Raw genomic sequence first — 20,132 nt, 5'->3', positions numbered from 1 at the left:
GTGCCCGCTATGTCGGCGCGGCTTACCGCCGAGTAAATAAAGAACGCATCAAGAGTGGCCATCTGAGTTGCCTTGGGCTCAACTGTCGTCTGTCTTTGTTCGATGGTACATTCCCAAGTCCACGCTATCGTTTGAATTACAACCGTCAACGGGGATGGTTCTATTCGGAATTCGTTTCCGAGCCCCTTAGTGAATTTCTCCTCGCGAACGTCCCTCAGGATCTTCATCAAGCCAGCCGCAGTTCTCGCACTTTCGTGCTGAACTGAGAAAGCTAACTATTTCCCCCTTAGTCCTGAAAAACGGCCATTTGCAAGACCGTTACCGACAATTTGTTGCCGATGTCCGACGCCCACCAACGGCCGCAGAGACAGGCGACCACGGCAGCCTCACATTTATTACCCGGCCCCGTCCAGGGAGTCAGCCGTCCTCGAATACATCGGACGCACCGTCGGAAATCAGCAGATCGCGTACAAATGAGGCGCGCGGCGGCCGGCCGGCGCGCTGCGCCTACTTCTTCTTGGCCTTGTCTTTATCGTCCTTCTTGGGTGGCGGTTGGGCGCCGGCGATGTTGCCCATGGCGCGGCGCACGTCCTCGGAGCGTGCATCGACGCCCGGCAGGTTCTCAAGCACCGACTGGAGGAAAGCCGGGTCGGACACCACCTCCAGGTAGTCCTCCTCGTCGCCCTGCCGACGGCGCGCCGGGGTTACGGGCGCGGCGTGCATCACGGCCAGACAGCGGCGCCGGCCCATCGCTGCCGACCTAGCGTCCCCCGGGGACACGTCGTATTGCACTCATTACGGCGGGCGCCGCCGGCATCAGAGAGCATCGGACGTACAGAGACGGGGAAAGGCTGAGAGCGCCGCCGGCCGCATAGCCCTGGGCACTCGTGTCAGTAATCTGAGTGCATCGCCTCAGGCTTACAGTGTACTGACAACATGGGCTGAGACGGCAATACGAGACAGCATATGCAACACGAATATGCACACACCGATACGTAACCATGCTGAAGCCCACCAGCTGCAAGATAAAACGCCACTACAACCGAGGCCTAACAGCCGGCATTTCAGGCGGGAAGCAATATGAACGTCACGGCCCGCAGGCCGCTGGCGTGGGGTGGCCCGGCGTCCCTGTCTCCCCGCGCCCCACCCCTCCTGGGCGTCGCCCCCCCCCCCCCTTCCCTCCCCCCGTCCAGTGCGGTGGGCGGCGGGCGGGGCGCGGCAGCCAACCTGCTTTTTCTCCTGTTCCGGCTGATCGGTCTCCATCGGGGTGGGCGTCTCGTCGGCGGCCTCTGGGGAGATGTCGCGCTTGGTCAGTGACGGCTACCACGGCCCCGACCCGGCACGCGCCCCTCCGTGCTGAGCTGAGCCAGCCTGCCCGCCCGCCTGGGCGTGTACTGGCCCGTACCGGTGGCTGTGTGCATGCGCCTGTGACACACTTCTGTGGCCGCGGGGTGCAAAGATGCAAATTTGTATGGGAGCCACAAGACAAACGAGGCGCCAGTATGGCCGCTACACAATTTTCAGTTCGGCGTCAGCAGGATGTGAATGCTCCAACTGCCTCCAGCCCAACGTGACTGAAATTACGTAATTAAAGCCAGGTGGGGCAGGATCGAGTCTTCTGAGAGGAAATTAGTTTTCCGCCTCATCTGCTCAGTACGCTGAGCCTTTCTTTGAAAACTTAAATCAGGTGCAAATTTGCCTCCCATCACACATAAGCGTACGTAACTGAAAGCGCTCTCGGAAATAAGGCCGTAAGGAATTCCGTGGATGGGAGGACTTTTGATGCATCACCACTAGGGTTTCAATGGACATGCCTTCCAAACGTTTTATTCGTAAAGATGTCATCGTTAAGAAAAGATGCGACGCCTTTTGCAGCAATCGCGATTTCCTTCGACGCAAACAGATGCTCTTAATTATTAACGCCAGCCGACAAAGCCGACGGAGGGCGCCGCGGGGCGCCGGCGACAAATGGCCGGCCGACGCCGATGGCGACGGCGGTGCCCGATTGCGACGTTATTCGGCGACGCGCCGGTTATCTGTGACAAATGGTCCCGGGAGGGCGGCCGATCGGACCAGACACGGCAGTCGGCAGTCCACACGTATACACACACATACACACAGGGGCGAAAAATGGTCCCGGGAGGGCGGCCGATCGGACCAGACACGGCAGTCGGCAGTCCACACACACACACACACATATATATATATATATATATATAATATATATATATATATATATATATACATCCACACATCCACACACCCCACACCCACACCCAACACCCACACCCACACCACACACAGGGGCGAAAAATGGTCCCGGGAGGGCGGGCCGATCGGGCCAGACACGGCAGTCAGCAGTCCAGACATATAACACACACAGCGGTGGACAAATGGGTCAAGGAGGGCGGCCGATCGGGCCAGACACAGCAGTCGGCAGTCCAGACATATATACACACACACACGCAGGGGCGAGAAATGGTGCCGGGAGGGCGGCCGATCGGGCCAGACACGGCAGTCAGCAGTCCGACATATATATATATATATATATATATATATATATATATATATATATATAATATATATATATATATATATATACACACACACACACACACACACACACACACACACACACACACACACACACACACACACACACACACACACATACACATACACACACACACACACACACACACAGCGGTGACAATAGTCCCAGGAGGGCGGCCAAACGGCCAGACACGGCAGTCGACAGCCAAGTTACAAGCGAACATCACTTCCCTACATCATGGACATTTTTTTACTGTTTTTTGTCCTTTCCCGCGGGGGGAGGGGGCGGCAGCGGCCTCTTGGGAGTTTTGGCTCGACGATGTACGACCGAGGCGAACACCTGACAGCGGCAGCGGCACTCCCAAAGACACACACACAGCTCCATCCACGTGGACCGTTACGTTTTTCTCCAGTTCCTTTAGGCAGGCCAAGTGCATTTTCACGTTAATAGACATCCGCTTCGTAAAATGCTATGAGACTGAAGAAACGGGGCAGCGATTATGATCAGTCATATCACCCCTGCTTTTTGGCGCTTTGGCTGCCCGCCACCACATGTTAGCAAAATAGGTATCACAACATCCGAATAGCGATATCATGTGACTGGTAAATGTCCCGAGGGAGCTGGGGCTGGGCAGCAGCATTAGAAGAAAGGCAACCTAAGTAACTTACAGCACTTTGGCAGAGTGCACAGCGCGGCACTTAGCGATAGCACGCTGCGTGGTGGTAAGCTCTAAGTCTGTCAGACGCGCTCTCCGTTATCTGCTCTCGGAAACACACCCGTGCACCATTCATTCATCAGCTGTAACTCATTACTTCCTGGAGTAAAGAACGTCTCCTTTCTGTGGGCCTTCCCCGCTTTTGTGGGTCCCACAGGCGCGCATAAACTTACAACGCAGTAGGCCGCGCGAATGAAAGCGACGTCGGGCTCGTGTCGGGCTTGCAAGTGTTGCACAAATCGCGCTGTACGTGCAAAAACACGTTGTAATGTGTCCAGACCTCAATATTGTTCGAATCGCCGGATGCTGGGATTGAAAAACGACAATCACGAGATCGCGGATTGGGATCCTACTAACAAAGCTATCCTACATCATCACAACTGCATGTTTTGATGTTGTTGATGACATAGCAAAAATTTATCACATCGGAGCATACTTTTCCACTGCATCTTCGTATCTCAGTGGTGGGAAAAACATGTGACCTGACGAATTGATAGCAATGGTGTGCAAGGAGCATGTCTTTGCATGCATAGCGTTCGTTCCTGTCGACTTTTCTGTCTCTGTCTGCCTCAGCCACTGATAGGATTCAGGCTAAAATAAGAGGTGGAGCCGTCCTGCTGCCGTCCGATTACCTCCGATAACCAGCCCTTTCCCGAACATCGAGCCTGCGCCGCGGTGTGTGCGGTTGCTCGGATGGGAAGGACTCCCAGGCTCCCGCACTCCGAGCCTGCGCTGCGGTGTGTGCGGTTGCTCGGATGGGAAGGACTCCCAGGTTCCCGCGCATCGAGCCTGCGCCGCGGTGCGCGGTTGCCCGGATGGGAAGGACTCCCAGGTGGATCGAACGACGGTCCCACCTGTGGCCGCCGGTCAGAGGCAGGCTCCAGGTGAGGTGAGGCGTTGTGAGCACCCAGGATAAAACGACCATAAAGGAGAACAGGATCGACGTCTGTCAAGCGAGTGCCTTCTAATAGAGACGCTCCAGGCGGGCGGAAACATCGCTTGGCTACCCGGTGAAGCGCATGTGACGCATAGCAGTTCAGGTATCCTCTAGCTTCGTTCCTCCAGGCGTTGTAATTCTGTAGCTGCGTGTGATTTTCCAACCTACGTTGTCTATAAAAAGGGAGCTTGCAGTTCATAACGCATTGCGATATGTCAATGAAAGCACCCATCCTCTCTCTCATTCCAAAACCTTACCGACTGCATGTGTTTTATTGAAACTGACAACGTACCTGACAATGACTTGCTTGTTAGATAACAATTAATTATCTTAATTGATAGCTTCGCTATCCTCGAGCAAAAGTGGAAACGGGAGTGTCGCACCTTTAGGGTATATTTCAAAAACAACTTAGTGAAACCTCAGGACTAGTTAGGTGCAATCAAAACACTAGGCAATGCCACTACAGCAACTTCGAGACATAACGATTTTTATTTCACTTGTTTTCAGGTCCCAATTCCGCTGTCAACGTTTGGTAACAGCACTACACTTCTTCCCCGCAGTCGCGATCACCGTCGTCATAACAACCGCCGGGCGCGCTTTTACTGGTGCGAATAAAAAACCGTTTGCGATTGGCCCAGTGGGCAAAGACATCGGAACATGTGAAACTCCCCCAAAGCCAGTGCGCCTAGAAAAGAACCGATTAGTTGGACACAATAGGGAGAAATCAAAGCCATAATATGACGTTTGGTTGAATTCGTGGAATAGTGGCTTCATATTCGCATATCCTTTTGTCTGAAGAGTGTTTCAAGCTTTTGCCGCATTTATTGCACAAACCTTAAGACACATAAGTGTGTCGCAAACATCACGGCACATACGTTAGACAAAGCAAGGGAAACGAAATCCCTTCCTTGCATGGTGGTGAGCATGGAGTCAAATGAGATTTACCATGCGGGGTCGGCTCCTTAAAAAGAAAACCTGAGCACTGGGCACAATCTGGTTGCCGAGGGTTTCTAAAAGATAACTGTCTGTTATAGTGTAATATAATAATAATTAACTGTTTATTTTTTTACAAATCCTCCAAATTCATCCACATCGTGGCATAGAAAATATCCGCACACGAAAACGAACGCAGCAATTCACATTTTAGAAACTAGAACTGGGAAAGTGACAGTCAACCTGTCCGCGAGAAGAGATAGCAAATATCTCGTTACCATCTTACCTGTAGACGGACGATAATACGTAAGTTCGAAGTCGATGCTTGCACCTTTGCTACCACATCAAATTTCCCACCAGTGACTGCTTGGCGTGGCCGTCACGCCAACGCCTTCATACAGCGGCTTTAACGTTCGACTTCATGAGGTGGTTGACGAACTTTTGGGTGACTGAGCGATATGATGCAATGAAAACTTTTGTGCTTGAGCCAGCTGTGAAGACACCGCCCAATTATTTTGGGAATTATTTTAACGTCAAACATAGGCAGATCCTGGGGGGGCACAGGGCCATGGCCCCCCAAAAAACTCTGCGAGTATGTTTTGGCCCCTCCAAAACATTCCCAGAACTTCGTAAAAGTTTCGCCTACTCACCGTCTGTTTTAACTTTGGTGATGCGGCATCAAACATTTCTTTCCGTTTCGGAACAGAAAAAATTCATGAAGAAAAGTCGGCAGCGATTTGAATATCAAAACAAAACGCATGTTGACGCGGCTTAGTCATACTTTGCGCAAACATCGTGTTTGTGAAGTGCACTGGACCTCGGATCCCACACCAACCAGCTGGCGACGAACTGTTGCCCCCCCCCCCCCCCCACCAAAAAAACTCCAAGCTAGATCCGCCTCTGACGTCGAATGGCAACAGAAACAGACAACAGACACGACACACCGCTAAAAACAACAGAAAAGTCAAAAGGTCCGATCAAGGGCGGATCCAAGGGGAGGAGGAACCGGACCATGGCTCCCCCTCCCCCCACACACGCACGTAGATGGCCCAAGATGGGAAAGACGTGTTTCCGGACTTGGACAAAATCAACAAACTATGACAAAAATCTGTTTATTTAGACATTTTTGAAAGAAAAGAAAGCCAAACGCGATGAGTCTTCGAACAAAGTAGAACAAATATTCAAATTTTGGACCCAAATCGGGTTACTCCCTCTCCAGCCCCCCCCCCCCCCCCCCCCCAGGACGACATTGTGGATCTGTCCGCCATTGAGTCCGATGCTTACCGTACCGTCGGAAGAACCAGGCTAAAAGCGCAGTGACCTTTCTGCCGTAGCACCCTAACGAGAGTGAAAGTGCCCGGAGGAGGCAGCCGCGCCAGGAACGCAAGCCTCCGACGCAAGGCCGGCCCTGTCCTAGCCTTTCTACCCTGACCAGTAGGCCTCTAACAGGACAGCCAGCTTTCGCTCGGCCAGCGGTCCACTTATGCGGCCCAATCGATGACGAAGCCGGCCCTAAAAGTGGTATCACAGTGGAACCATTTTTCAATTTGCGTTGCCAACTTTCCAGCCACTGGCAAGAAAGTGCGTAATTTTTTGTCGGGCTCCGACAAAAAAAGAGCGAACCGAGTGACCTGGATTTGGCCAAAACGCGCCAGTTTTCTCCTTTGCAACGGCAGCACCACAGCATCCTGGGAGGTGAGCGGGGTGACGATGCCATCACCGTAACGCCAATGCTGATGCGCACGGACCACTCGGGCTTAGCCTGGTCCTAGGCTGGAGCATTCTGGAGATTGCGAGCGGTCCCTGTCTTCATCCAGCAGTTTACGCTGGGTCATCATATTAACATATCACAAACGTGTCAACAGTCTTCAAAAACACTTCTTTAAACAGCAGCTCCTGAACAATGGGCTCGCATTGCAAAATTCATAACCAGCGGATGGTTAAAAGAAGGGCGCGAAAGTTAACCATTCAAAGATTTATTCACGTGCACAACAAAGCTGTTTCCGTTATACCTTTTTGCGAAAAGAAACATAACTAATATCACGCACTCAATCACGTAAAAGTAAGTGAACATTTCAGTGGGTCGCTAAAACGGTGCTATCAAGCGCATACCAATATACTCGCAACTGCAACGGAAATTATCCTTCGCAGATTGCTAGGCATAGAAAAGCACATCGCGCTGGACGCTCTATGTCATTAAGGTTTCTGTGCCTGACCATCACACCACCGAACGCGAATATGACCCGAGAGTGGTAACACGATCCCGCTGTTGCTGGTCATTATCGTCTGCAGTGGGGCGTAGGCGGTTCCGCCAACTCTCAGCCGTGTGGGCCGGGGGGGGGGGAGGGGGAGGGTTCCGTCGGTCTGCCTGGTCAAAGAAAAAACTGCCTGGTCAAGGAGCTTCCCTTGCAAAAACATCAAAATAGATCCCAGCTGATAAATTTGTGTGGCTGTCACAATACTTGTTATGAATACCATATATGCTATGTGTGTGGAAATTGTATTCCCGGCACTTTCAAAGTGATGTATGGACAGCACCATTGCCTGCAATGCCTACCCTGGTTGAAAACGTTATGATGTGCAATAAATGGTAATAAAATAGCTAAGCATGACGCAAAAATTATTCTCTAAAATTGACATCATTTGGATAACACGGCTGCATACATCTTGTGCATCACTATGTCATAAGGCAGCACCTAGCCTGCGTGAAGTCATATAACAGAAACTTACTTTCAATGATCAGCCATACAGAAATACCCTGTTCCGATGACAAGTACAGCAGGCTGCTTATGATTGGATCCATGAAAAGCCCTTTTTCAGTGATCATTGACAGCTCGTGTTTACTTCACATATTCCCTTAAGCTCTGAAGGCTAAGGTCTGGCAATCCCACCTTCAATGCCTAAGACATCCTTAGTAAGCACAAGCATTGCGTACTTACTATTCACATGATCTCGATCACAATCGTAATGCAAAATAACGCCTCCATGAGTGGAGCATTTTGGGATCAAACTGAGCGCTGAAAGAGCTGATGAATGAAAGGTAGCTTCCTTCACCGAATTTATCAATTATGAACAACATTGCCACCAAAATCAACCCCCCGTTCCGCACCCATCTCCACAAGGCCACACACCGTCTGCAACACGTGTTGCTCTGTTTATTACGTGGCACTCAGCACTCAGCACTCAGCGCACTCCGCTGCTTAGGCTACATAGCGTCAACTGCCTCTCACCCTGGCAGAAACGCGCGCATCGCAGGTAATCGCAACCCGCACCCAGACCCGTCAGCCACCGCACCATCGGCACTTGTCCCTTTGCTTTCACATCCTGACAAGCGTTGCTTTTCATCCAAAGCGTCATAATTATAGCTGGAGATAAATCCCCAAAATCGTCAAATAATTTGGTCGGTTCGATTATCAAGCCAGACAAGTGAAAGCTTATAAATCATTTTACCTTAATCGACGGCGGTTCGGGTTAAGGTAATACAGTAAGGCTAGCATTATCTCAAGTTTGATGGTCGTTGTCCTGGCAACGGGACGCACAAATCTACGCCACTGCCAAAGGTACAAACTACAACAAAGGTTACGTGACGGCTTTGAGGAACCGGCTTAATATGTAGTTTGTAAAATCGAAAGTACACATTAGCACATGGCGTAAGATTGTGCTTTCGCTTTGAGAAATGGCTGCTGGTCGATAAAATTGTCCATGACATGAATTCATCTGAATGAGTAGCTAAATACATTGTCCATTCGCTTCATTGATGTCATAGGACGCAACGCTTCTTTCAAAATGCAGAAACAACTTTTGTGGTTCGCTCCACTACCAACAAGGTTGATGTTGGTTGCTTGAGAACCCATGCACAATAAATATGCGGCTTCCTCACAACTCCGGCTACCCTGACGGGCTAAATGCCGTTGGACTCTCTGCACACCACTATGCAAGTAATCCCCTAAATTTTCGGCCACGTCCGTCATCACGTAAATTCAACGAAACGTCCCATCATGGCTTTGCTTTCTTCCCTAGGCGTTCAGCACAGTGGGTCCTCTCGAAGCACACTTAGCTTTTGGGAAAAAGACTTATCACATGGTCTGTAGTGGCATTCAAACTACCACCAATGCTGTTCTCGGCCGGCGGCTTGCGTCGCCCGGTGTACCAATCGCAAACGCTCATTTGTACTGACGTCATTCATACCAAAACCAGCGCCACTTCCAAGACCGAAGGACATCAGTGAGCGGGTTACAGGAGGTCAAAAGTGGCACCTCGAATGCGCAACAGGTGACGACGAACATCAGCATATTCTACCGTCGTCAGCTGTCGAGAAACAGGGCTACACTGGGATTACAAGAGACGAAAGAAATCTAGTGCTGTGACAGCGTGTTTGGACCAATTTGGAAGACTGCGCAATTTGAACCTGAAGATTAAAATTAATTTGCTTAACATATCTTAATAGTGCCGCCGTGACACTACCTAGTGCTATTATCAGAAATAACTGGTCTCGCCGCCTAACTGCTTTGAAGTGATGCCCAAAAGGAGGCATACTTCTTTTAACAGCCATCGCCACAGCAATGTGCTCTAGTGATGCAGAAACATAAGGATTTACACCCCATTTTAACAGACCCTATGCTGACCGCAAACGCATTTAGCTGCATTTAGCTGCAGCTGCATTTAGCTGCATTTAGCTGCAGCTGCATAGCACAAACGCCTTTAGCTGACCAGACGTTTCACCCGCGACGCCCTCTGGTACAGAACACTTGAATGCGTTTGTCAACACTTGACAGGGATGGCAAGAAGAGCACGGAAAAGGTTGGCATTAAGCTCCGAGGCAAGCTGAAAAACACGGACCGAAACCGGGCCCCGACCTCAGCGATCCGGTGTCACGGCGGCACGAGGCTCACAGGCTCTGGCGTAGAACACTGGCAGTCACACTGGCCAAAATGCCGGTGAATCTGTGCAGCAGAACATGCGTTCTCGTGGGCAAACCATGGGCTAAGCCGTTTTGGGACATTCGAAGGATTGATGTCCGATCTCAGCGGAACAGATGAGAACGTGTAACACATTCAACAGTGTGGAGGCGGATGTGCCGGCTACGACTCCCAAGCGAACCTCGCAGCCAGACATGCCCGTAATCAACAGAACAGCGAACGACGTCACCTTTTCCGAACCTGATTTCGAATGCCAGAAGCCTAAGTCGAGAGGTTATGGAAGCTACATAAGCATACATCGTCTGTCTGTCTTGTTCATGGTGACGCATATCCACCCAACATATTGACGTTGTTCGGACTTATAGATCCCAACTGCACAGATCGCAATTCATTCAAACATTTGTTGATTTGTTGATTATCAATGCCAGATCTGGCTGGACCCATGGCCGCCAAAACTTGGCAAGCAATGTTCTTTTATCAAAAATAAATTTTGCAACACATCGATCAAACACGATGGTATTGGTTGCCAAAGATGTCTGGGTCTATTAATTTAACCTTTGATATATTAGCGGAGTCAGCATCACGTCCGTACATCATGGTGCACAACTGCCCCGTATGTTAGTGGCCCGCTCGTCCCGCGCGGCGCAGGGTATCTTCCCGGATTACTCGAAGTGAATAACCTTTATGACGAGAAGACACATTCCGCGCGCCCCAAAAAGTCGTACGCTGGAGTCGAGGCGTGCCTTAAATGGTGGTAAATGGACGCCCGGACGCCGCAGAGCACTGCGGTCGTCTCAACCACAACGGCATCTCTTCCGTCAAATTAATCGACTGAGCTGAATGTGACTGAATCACAGACACCATCAATCTTTATACGACATCCAGCATAGTTTCATAGCGAACATTAAGCACAACTAACCGAAAAGGGAGACTCTACCGAGAAGCCGCAAATGTGTCCAACATCATTGCTCTAAACGTTTCAGAATATTCGTTTGTGTAGCACTGCTACAGTCGTTTATGTGGAAGTGGCAGGGAAGGAAGGGATTGGTCTCGCAATGCTTGACTCATCTCTGTGAATACATTTAAAATGACGGCTCGGTGATGTTGAACTTAGATAAGGCCACCACCAGAACGCATATTTGCAGTCCAAAGTCACTGCGTGCCTAAAATATGGGCACATTTCGCTGAGGGCAGTCATTTTTCGCCCTCGTTCACCCTGCATCCACGCATCCTCTGCCTTGCTTAACACACAAATGCTCTTCTCCCATCATCTTTTGTTTTCCTCCATAAAAGTACTGCTGTATTCACACAATGCAGTTGAAACACTAATCCGTTTTGTGGCCTCTCATTTTAATTTCTGGGTTAACTCGACTCAGTCCTGTCCGATAGCTAGGCGAAACAAAATGGGCCGACAGGAGCATCCAGATTTGGAATGTAAGTTCCTTTATTTGCCACAACGTAAGTTGCCATTGCAAAACACATCGAAGCTTTGGCGCTCCATCATCTTTGCAGTAAATCCAGACATGGTGCAGCGATGCAATTTTGGCTTCAACGAACTGTCCGCGCCTTTATTCTTTAAAGCAAACAATGTTGCTTAAACGGCATTGCAAATAAAGTTCAGGCGGTGTTAAATTTCCGCGCTTCATAACGGATAGGTATGAACGGAGTGGGTAATGAATTGTGAATCGAAGTGCCCATCTGCATGTCTGATTCCGCCTCTTATATATCATCCCAAGCACTTCATATTTCATATGTTTTTGTATGGTGTTAGTGGATGAAAAGCTTGCCCTGAAAATAGTACACGTCACATGTGCAAAAACGTCGGTCCTGTGACCAGTCAAATAAAAAGCATTCGCCGTAGTGCGACTTACATGCATTCGCCGAGGTGTACCTACACTCACGCTGTTTCCTCCCAACAACTGACTTCTCTAGCACTGGAAACCTTACCGCACTGAGCAGCTTTTTAAAAGAGTATTTCAACAGAAGATTAAGAAGCTTCATGAGAAGCACCATTCAGGCCAAGCTGTAAAGGAAGACTTCAACAAATCGCACGTTACAAGTGACATGTGCTGGAATGCGACACAGATTTCACAATCAATAAAATGCCCAGTAAAAGGCCCATGGTATGACCATATTTCCGTTTGCCCATGGCAAGACCTTGGCATGGGATGCCACATGCATTAATACGTTTGCCACCTCCAACCTCATCCCTTCCGCGATAGCCGCTGGCGCCACAGCTAAAGAAGCCGAATACGGAAAGAACAGAAAACGCTCGAGCCCCGCTCCGCGGTCTCAATTACAACCAGTTGCGTTTGAGGAGCCTGTGGTCCATCGACGAGAAATGTTGCCGGAAGTCTAGAGACTGGACTGATTTCCTCGTCCGGCCACATACGAGAAAGTGTTCAGCTCTGGCAACGTTTGGCCGTTGCCATAATCCGAGGGGACGCGAGCTCAGTGGCATTCACTTTACACATCTTCGAAAAAGGAGAACCTATGCACGCCCATCACAGAGACGGCATGTCGCGACAGCGTGCAGCGTCACCAAAAGGAGAGACCGCGAACGCCAAGTCTCCCAAAGATGGGATTGGCGGTAGTACAACGCGGCTTGCGACACCGCCACTCGGCCTTGCCATACAAACAAAACAACACCAGGCCCCCAAAACATGACCTAGTGTACTAAACCTACTTGTACTAAACGCCATACCTCGAAGGGGTTATGGTTCCGCCAAACCCGCCATACCCATACCTACCTATGGCCCCTAATTTTGGAAGTGCCTCCATGACCGAATAAGCTTTTTTGTGCGAACAAACTGCAATTTTCTTGAATATGCTGCGATTTAAGGATCTTGGCCACAGTAGCTTTGAAAAACTTGTCATTAGAACACATCAGCCAACTGAAAATTACACTAAGTAGATACACTAATAAAAATATAATGTGGTGGTCGCCAGCGCGGTGAAAAACATCACACAGTGCCAAAATAACTGTGGGTAAAAATGGCTGGCCTCAGTCACGTCATCCACGCGCCAATCGGCGTCAGGTCACACAGTCGTTTGAAACTGCTTTAATCTGACATCACTAGTGTACACCGTCTGACCCTGAGTGCTGTACACGGTTGTCGTTGAACGCGATGCATGCGTAAGTCAGTCACCGGCGTAATGGCCGGCGCGGGCCCGCAAACAAGGTGTGAATGAGGCCCGTACCAATACAGTGACCGGCCGACGCAAGCCCCTGTGAGGCGGATAGTCGGCGGTCGGACCGAAGCAGTTCAGGCTCCGCATCATTGAGCGAATCATCAAGCCTTGACTATTGATCGGCTCAAGTGCGGCCAAGTTGTGTCTTCCATCAAAACATGCCGTAAGTTGGGAGCGTTTCAATACCGCTTCGCCACGAAAGCAAAGCCGAACAAGGCGGTTGGAGCCCTCGCGCACCGGCCGTCAGTACATACAGATCGCCACACCACCCCAAGGTCAAGGCTCCCTGATGATAATCTGATGATAATGAGTGTAGTTTTGCGCCACCCGACCGCGAATGGTAACGTGGGACGACATCACTCAGCACCGCAGCATCAGCAGCCTGCCAGCTGCCCGTGGTGACTCGGCACACGAATCAGCCATAACCCGGCCCGTCTGCATGGCAGACCTGGGAAAGGCCAAGCTCCGGGAGAGGGGGGGGGGGGGGGGGGGAGTGATGAAAAGACCAGACGGGGAGGGAGGCGACGGTAAGGACGGGCGAGAGATGGAAGTGCGGGAGGGGAAGAGGCAACAGTTTGCGCCGCTCTCTACCTCCCTCCCTTCCCTTCCCTACTCACGGTCGGCCATTGACATCTGCATGGCGTAGGCGATCTGCTCCTCTTCGGTCATGGCGGCGAAGTCAGGCGGTGCCGGCGGGGTGCCGCCTCCCATGGACATGGCCAGAGCCTGCGGCGGGCGGCTGAGTCATGCGGGCTGCCCTGGCCGCGCCGGCTGGGGCCGCTGGTGACAGCCGTGGCCACAGTACAGCGTCGCGTGCCATCTCCCACTGCCTGACGCGCGCGCCCAACATGCCGGCCGGTACGCACTACGACTTACGTCCGACTGCCGCTGGTGACAATGCCAGATACGTGTCATACTGCCGCCGGAGTACACAGCTGTGCGTGCATTAGCACGCCCACCCCCCCCCCCCCCCCCCCACCTCACCTCCCTGCGCCTCCCAAGCCATCCACACAACACCGTCCCCAGTGTAAGGGGAGAGGGGGACTCCAGCAGCGGCCGGTCGCTAGCTGCGATGCTCACCTGTTCCAACATGGCCTCCTCGCCGGTGGCAGCGGCGCGGCCGGCCGGTGCCGCCGCCGCCGCCGCCGCGTCCACGGGCGCGCCGGCCGCCGGCGCCGTCTCGCGCCCCTGCTCCTGCTGCTGCTGCAGCGCGCGCTGCTCGTCCATCGAGACGCGCAGCGCCAGCGCCAGCTCCGGGTCTTCATTGGGGTCGACGCCGAACTCGAAGCCCGAGCCGCCGCCGATGCCAGGCGCGCCGGCACCGTCCTCACCCTGGCCAGAGCAGTGGCTGCCGTCAGCGGCCAGTAGCAGTACTTTCGTACTATCGCTTATGTAATGATACGCAAGTTTTTTTTAGTTACAATACATATCGAGACCGCAATAACATGTATTGCACTTGAAGGACACCGGCTTCCATGCCCTTCCTTTGCGAAGTAGCGTCGCAGCAAGACCGACACGACCTCTATAGTCGCCAGCTTGTTTTCCGTCACCGTGCATCCGCTGCGCTGCTTCTGCATTAGCCTGGCAAAGGCCTCCGCTGGTTTCTACGGCGGATCAGGCAAAGGACGTCTCGAGTGCTGCTCGTTTCGTCGCAACGTTAGCAGTTCGTCCCCGGGTAAGCGCCAGTCCCCATCCAGCAAAATGTATGCCAATCGTAGGCAGTCGCGGCCAGGGCATGTTGGAAAACCCGGACCTAAAGAGAGCTATACGTTGGTCAGCGCCACTCTTTGTTTTCGGCTTTGTCAGCGGAGGCTACCAGCACGCCACCGTAACACCTGGTCGATGAGATCTGAGTGTTTCCAAACCGCCTGCCATGACTCTTTTCGATTTGAACATTGTACGCGTCCCATGTTAATCGAATGGGGAGGTGAGGAAGCGGTGATGTTGAAACAGTGCAGACATACACCAACAGATCCAACAGGCTACGAGTGCCTTGAGACCATTACAGCTTAACTGGTACGGCATTGCGCCGTTTATTCGTACACATTTCACGGCGTTCCATCATAAACATTTCGTCAAAAAGCCATGACGGCGCATGTCAAAGACGTGACCGGGTCGAGTTGTTACAAAAACTTTGAAATTTACGGAGCTGAACTCGGACCTTGCTCGGCTTCCGGCCGCACTGCCAGCACGAGAGCGTGCTCGTAGAAGTGGTGATACCAGTAAACCGTGAACGGCAATAAAGGGTCTTGATAATGGTGCGGCAAACTCCGCCAGTTGCCCAGATAGGTACGGAGCGCCACAAGAAAGGTATCGATGGCATTCGAGCACCGGCAAAAACTTATAACAAGCTGGCGGAGGCATATAATGACGCTCGCCTGAAATAAGGAGTGAATGCGGTGTCATGCTTCTCAGAATTGACTGAAGACGCCTACGCTCACTCTGGACGGAACGGGACGGAGACACGCGGACGGGGACGGACGAAATGTAACTTTGGCAAATAAACTTAAATTCCAAATCTGGATGCTCTTGTCGGACCATTTTGTTTCGCCTACCTATCGGACGGACGGATGAACGGATGGATGGATGGACGGGACGGACGGACGGACGGACGGACGGAGACGGACGGACGGACGGACGGACGGACGGACGGACGGACGGACGGACGGACGGACGGACGACGGACGGACGGACGGACGGATGAACGGATGGACGGACGGACGGACGGATGAACGGATGGACAGACGAACGGATACGGACGGACGACGAACGAGACGGACGGACGGACAGATGAACGGAACGGATGACTGGATGCTCTGTGTCGGACCATTTGTTTGCCTAGCTATCGACGGACGATGAACGGATGGACGGACGGACGGATGGACGGATGGACGGATGGACGGATGGACGGACGGACGGACGGACGGACGGATGAACGGATGGACAGACGAACGGATACGGACGGACGAACGGAGACGGACGGACGGACAGATGAACGGATGAATGGATGAGCGGACGGACAGACGAACGGACGAACGGAGACGGTGGACGATGACGGGTGGACGGAGACGGGTGGCAGCAGCAGCAGTAGCGACGCCGCCGCCGCCGCCGCCGCCGCCGCCGCTCGGCGCCGGAGCGGTGCCAGCTCACCTGCAGTATCGGTGATGAGACGAGCGCGTCGGACAGATGCGGCCCAGTCGGCACCGTCACCAGGTGGCTGCCGGTGCCGTCTTTGCCGTTGATGGTGTTGATGAACTGGCTGAGGATGTCCGTGTTGGCAGCCTGACAGCAGACAACAAACAGCACGTGGAAGAGGTCGCCAGAGATTGGCGATGAGACCCTCGTTTACATCACGCAGGCTCAGGGCATCGCTGGGAACTCGGGGTCTAGCGCCTGTGCTAAGCATAGTTGGATCGCACGGTTCTATGCCGCAATTGCAATGACGGTGAGTGATCTCCTTTCCAAAATAGCCACGTTTGCGTAGCAGCTTAGCACCTTCTCACTAATCCTCGCCAATATGATTTCAAAACAAACCTGTGAGCAGCTGGACGGTACTACTGGCTCTACACCGATTGCGTACCTGGACTTGCTTGCGCACCTGATTGCGTACCGGCCCGGATTTCGACAAAAAGTCGAAAATAACAACCCAAATGCTCACAGTATGGAATGATTTCATTTAGCATATGATCAGGTGGGTCATCAGCAGCATACTGTGCTGGCTGTTATTGTGAGGGTGATGTGCTCTTAAATAAAAGCTGTTTCATACGCAAACCATACCTCATAACCACTAACGGTTCTTAACAAAATGGCCAGGAATCTGTTTCACTTTCATTTCACTAGTCTGGCTCACTGGCGGACATAAGCTGCAGGTACTGCTCTGTTACATCCACAACAGCTGTCCAAATCTGAATATCTGTGAGGCATAGTTGTCTATTAGTACCTGTGTCTTCATGCATACCGGAACACGCTATTTATGACCAGGACGACGGGGTTGCTACGTAGGATATACCTTATTGCGACTGCCATTAATTTTGAACGCATGGGTCTCAAAGCAACTTCTATTTTGTTTGCTCAAGCCATCTGTTCCGATATATGTACATGGACTCAGGTGTGGGTCGAAAATTCCAGCTCAACATATGTCACCAACCAAACATTTGAAATAGATTTGAAAGTTGCAGACTCAGCGAGCTATGCAAAAAGTAAACGGATGCCTTGACATGCTCTACTCCGTTCTTCTTTCCGTATCTAACAACACCTTGTGGTTTTTGTGGTATTGCGAAATATGAATGTCACTTGAGTGGCAAAAAACAACATTCTTGGATGCATTGAAATTGATATTCTTGTACGTCGTACCATACATGGCACGGTGGCGAGCGCCGTGGGACGAAGCATGGATGGTAGCTAGAGCGAAATATGAAGCATTCCAGAGCTGTCATGCGATATTGATTCCGTGGCCTGATTCTGTTTTGAAGGCAGGTGTGAGTGCGTTAATTGTGACGCATTCAAAAGCTGTGAGACGGGGAGAATATATCATCCGTGCTCCTGTGCAGTGTACTGAGCTGCAGCGACTTCCCACAATTTGAAAAATCCAGTTTTCCTTTAATTTCTGTCAGTGCAAAACTATCAGTTGATGCAGGCCGTTTCTGAAAACCCACCACTTTGTTTGATAAGATGAAGCACGAGTTTCAAATAGATAGCACATTTTGGTGAGAAGCGATTTCAAATTCCACTCAATTTCTTCCCATTTGTATTTAAAAACTGACGTCGCACAGTCTAAGGCAGCTAATTTAATGTTATAGAAATGCCGTCCAAGTAGCATAGTCCATCACTGCTCCCCAAGCAACATTACTGGTATTAGTCAAACAAGGTTGCGCATTTGATGGCAAGGATGTGACATTCGTCATGCATATCTCTTGTATATATCTAAAAAAAGGAACGATGCAAAACGCATATCACATATAACTTAATACTTGCGGCTCAATGCCGCGTTAGCATGGCAACATAGCCCGTGGGCCAGATCTCTAGCTGGTCGGGGCGGACCGAGCTGTAGCCTGATATTTTGGAAAAGTTGCGTCTCTAGTGCGGATAAATGGCGGTCAGAACTGACGGCGGACAAGTACAATGCAAAGGCACACTCATCATCTGTCCCCCGCGTCACGTTATGCTGTGGACTGCATTGGTGAAACTCAGCAATGAACTGAACAGCTTTTGCAGCGAACTTAAACGCCACGAACAGTTGATATTCTACGATTATTTTCTACGCGCCAAGCTTTTGGGCAGTTTAGACTCCGCCCTGAGACACAGCTACCGGCACCCCAGATTTGCTACAACGGCCAGGGCCATGTCTTCACTGCATTCACTTTCGCACCTACATCCAAACATGTCTATTTGTTTACAACTGGAGAACAACGGACACGGAATACATGCATAACGTGACAGATTTTACAAGGAACTTTAATTAAATCCGCATTGAAACGAGCCGGCACGCGCAGCTTTCTGCACGTAACTAAACCGACGGGAAAATTTCGGCCAGGTCCGAATGGACTGGAAGCACGACCGCAGAGGTTCAGTCATATTCATTACTGAAATGTCCACTTTTGACTGGAGTGCGGTTACTGATAATGCCGAGACTTGAGCTCTTCACACGTTTGAAAATTTGTGTTTTTTGAGGGAGACAGAAACAGAGAAAAAATATGTAGGTATATATATATATATATATATATATATATATATATATATATATATACACATATATATTCTCTCTCTGTTTGTCTCCCTCCCCTCTTCTGCGCGTGCGTGCGTGCGTGCGTGCGTGCGTGCGTGCGTGCGTGCGTGCGTGCGTGCGTGCGTGCATGCATGCGCGTGTGTGTGTACGTGTGGTCGTCTGTATCTTCGGTCGATGGGAACTTCTTAGCATATTTAAAAAACGGTAAGTGATGTATAACATACCATACGTGTTGACACATTATATACAGCAGTGAGTTATACTTAACCATATTTTACATTAAAATCATTACTTGAACCAACAAACAACAAATAGCATGACAGCCTGGGTCACCAGATGATCTTCATGTGCTACGTGTTGCTCTACTCAGCGGCACGTCACAGCGGCTAGACATAGTTAAGTTCACCAGCCCATACTTCATTGCCGAATGGCTGTTACGCACTTTGCATCTGTTGCAATCGGAGCCTGGGCTGAAATTGCCTCCATCTGGATGATATATAGCTCGTGGCGGCACTTTCGTCAGACGTCACCAATGACTAAGACTTCAAAGAATGCAAGCGATCGTTTAATCCAGCTTGTTGTTGGAAGTCAGCGATTCTCATTGCCGAGGCGAGCGAAAATGATGAGATCATCCTAGTGATTCCAGTTTCAAAGCACAATGTGCTCACCCCATCTACCCCATCCAGCTTACCTCTTCGCCGAAACTGATAATATCCACATTGACTTTTTCTTTCTTGAGCCGTTTAGCGACTTTGATAATTTCTTTTTCGTCGCATTCGATTGGAGAGCCAACAAAGAAGATGATGCGCGTTTTGTGGTTCTTGCTCTGTCGGTGCTTCAGGGCCAACTGAAACAGAGAATGCGTTGAACGAGACGCTGGTCTGTATGCTCCTCGGCAATAGTGCGACGGCCACGACAGTGTACCAGCATGCACCCTTCTTATCAGCATCGCCAATCACATCCATTCGCCGGCACGGGAGCTGAACGCACCAGCGGCTCCGAAAGCTAATGCGTCTGCGAATTAATGCTTCTCACACTATCAGAATTGTGGGACGTTGGTATTCTTGCCAAGCCACTAATCTTAAATTCTGTTAATGCTACAAAGGGATTCGCCTCAGTAATAATACCAATAATGGAATATGTCAGACGGATTCGCA

At 50.9% G+C, this 20,132-nt stretch overlaps 1 protein-coding gene across 1 annotated transcript in view; it reads right to left on the bottom strand.

Moving 5' to 3' along the window:
* Nucleotides 1-373: 373 nt before the first annotated feature.
* Rpn10 (regulatory particle non-ATPase 10) overlaps nucleotides 374-20,132 on the bottom strand; it is a 33,640-nt gene continuing 13,881 nt past the window's right edge. The window contains exons 4-9 of the mRNA XM_037236050.1: nucleotides 19,667-19,822; nucleotides 16,401-16,532; nucleotides 14,331-14,582; nucleotides 13,868-13,976; nucleotides 1,228-1,289; nucleotides 374-684 (exon numbers count right to left, since the gene is read on the bottom strand). Coding sequence (XP_037091945.1) covers nucleotides 508-684; nucleotides 1,228-1,289; nucleotides 13,868-13,976; nucleotides 14,331-14,582; nucleotides 16,401-16,532; nucleotides 19,667-19,822 — 888 coding nt within the window. The 3' untranslated portion in view covers nucleotides 374-507. The remainder of the gene's footprint in view (nucleotides 685-1,227; nucleotides 1,290-13,867; nucleotides 13,977-14,330; nucleotides 14,583-16,400; nucleotides 16,533-19,666; nucleotides 19,823-20,132) is intronic.

The sequence above is a fragment of the Pollicipes pollicipes genome, unplaced genomic scaffold (assembly GCF_011947565.3).
Source record: "Pollicipes pollicipes isolate AB1234 unplaced genomic scaffold, Ppol_2.1 Scaffold_7261;HRSCAF=8764_pilon_pilon_pilon, whole genome shotgun sequence".
NCBI classification, from domain to species: Eukaryota; Metazoa; Arthropoda; class Thecostraca; order Pollicipedomorpha; family Pollicipedidae; genus Pollicipes; species Pollicipes pollicipes.
The sequence above is the reverse complement of the archived record's forward strand: the minus strand, read 5'-3'. Positions and strand labels throughout refer to the sequence as shown.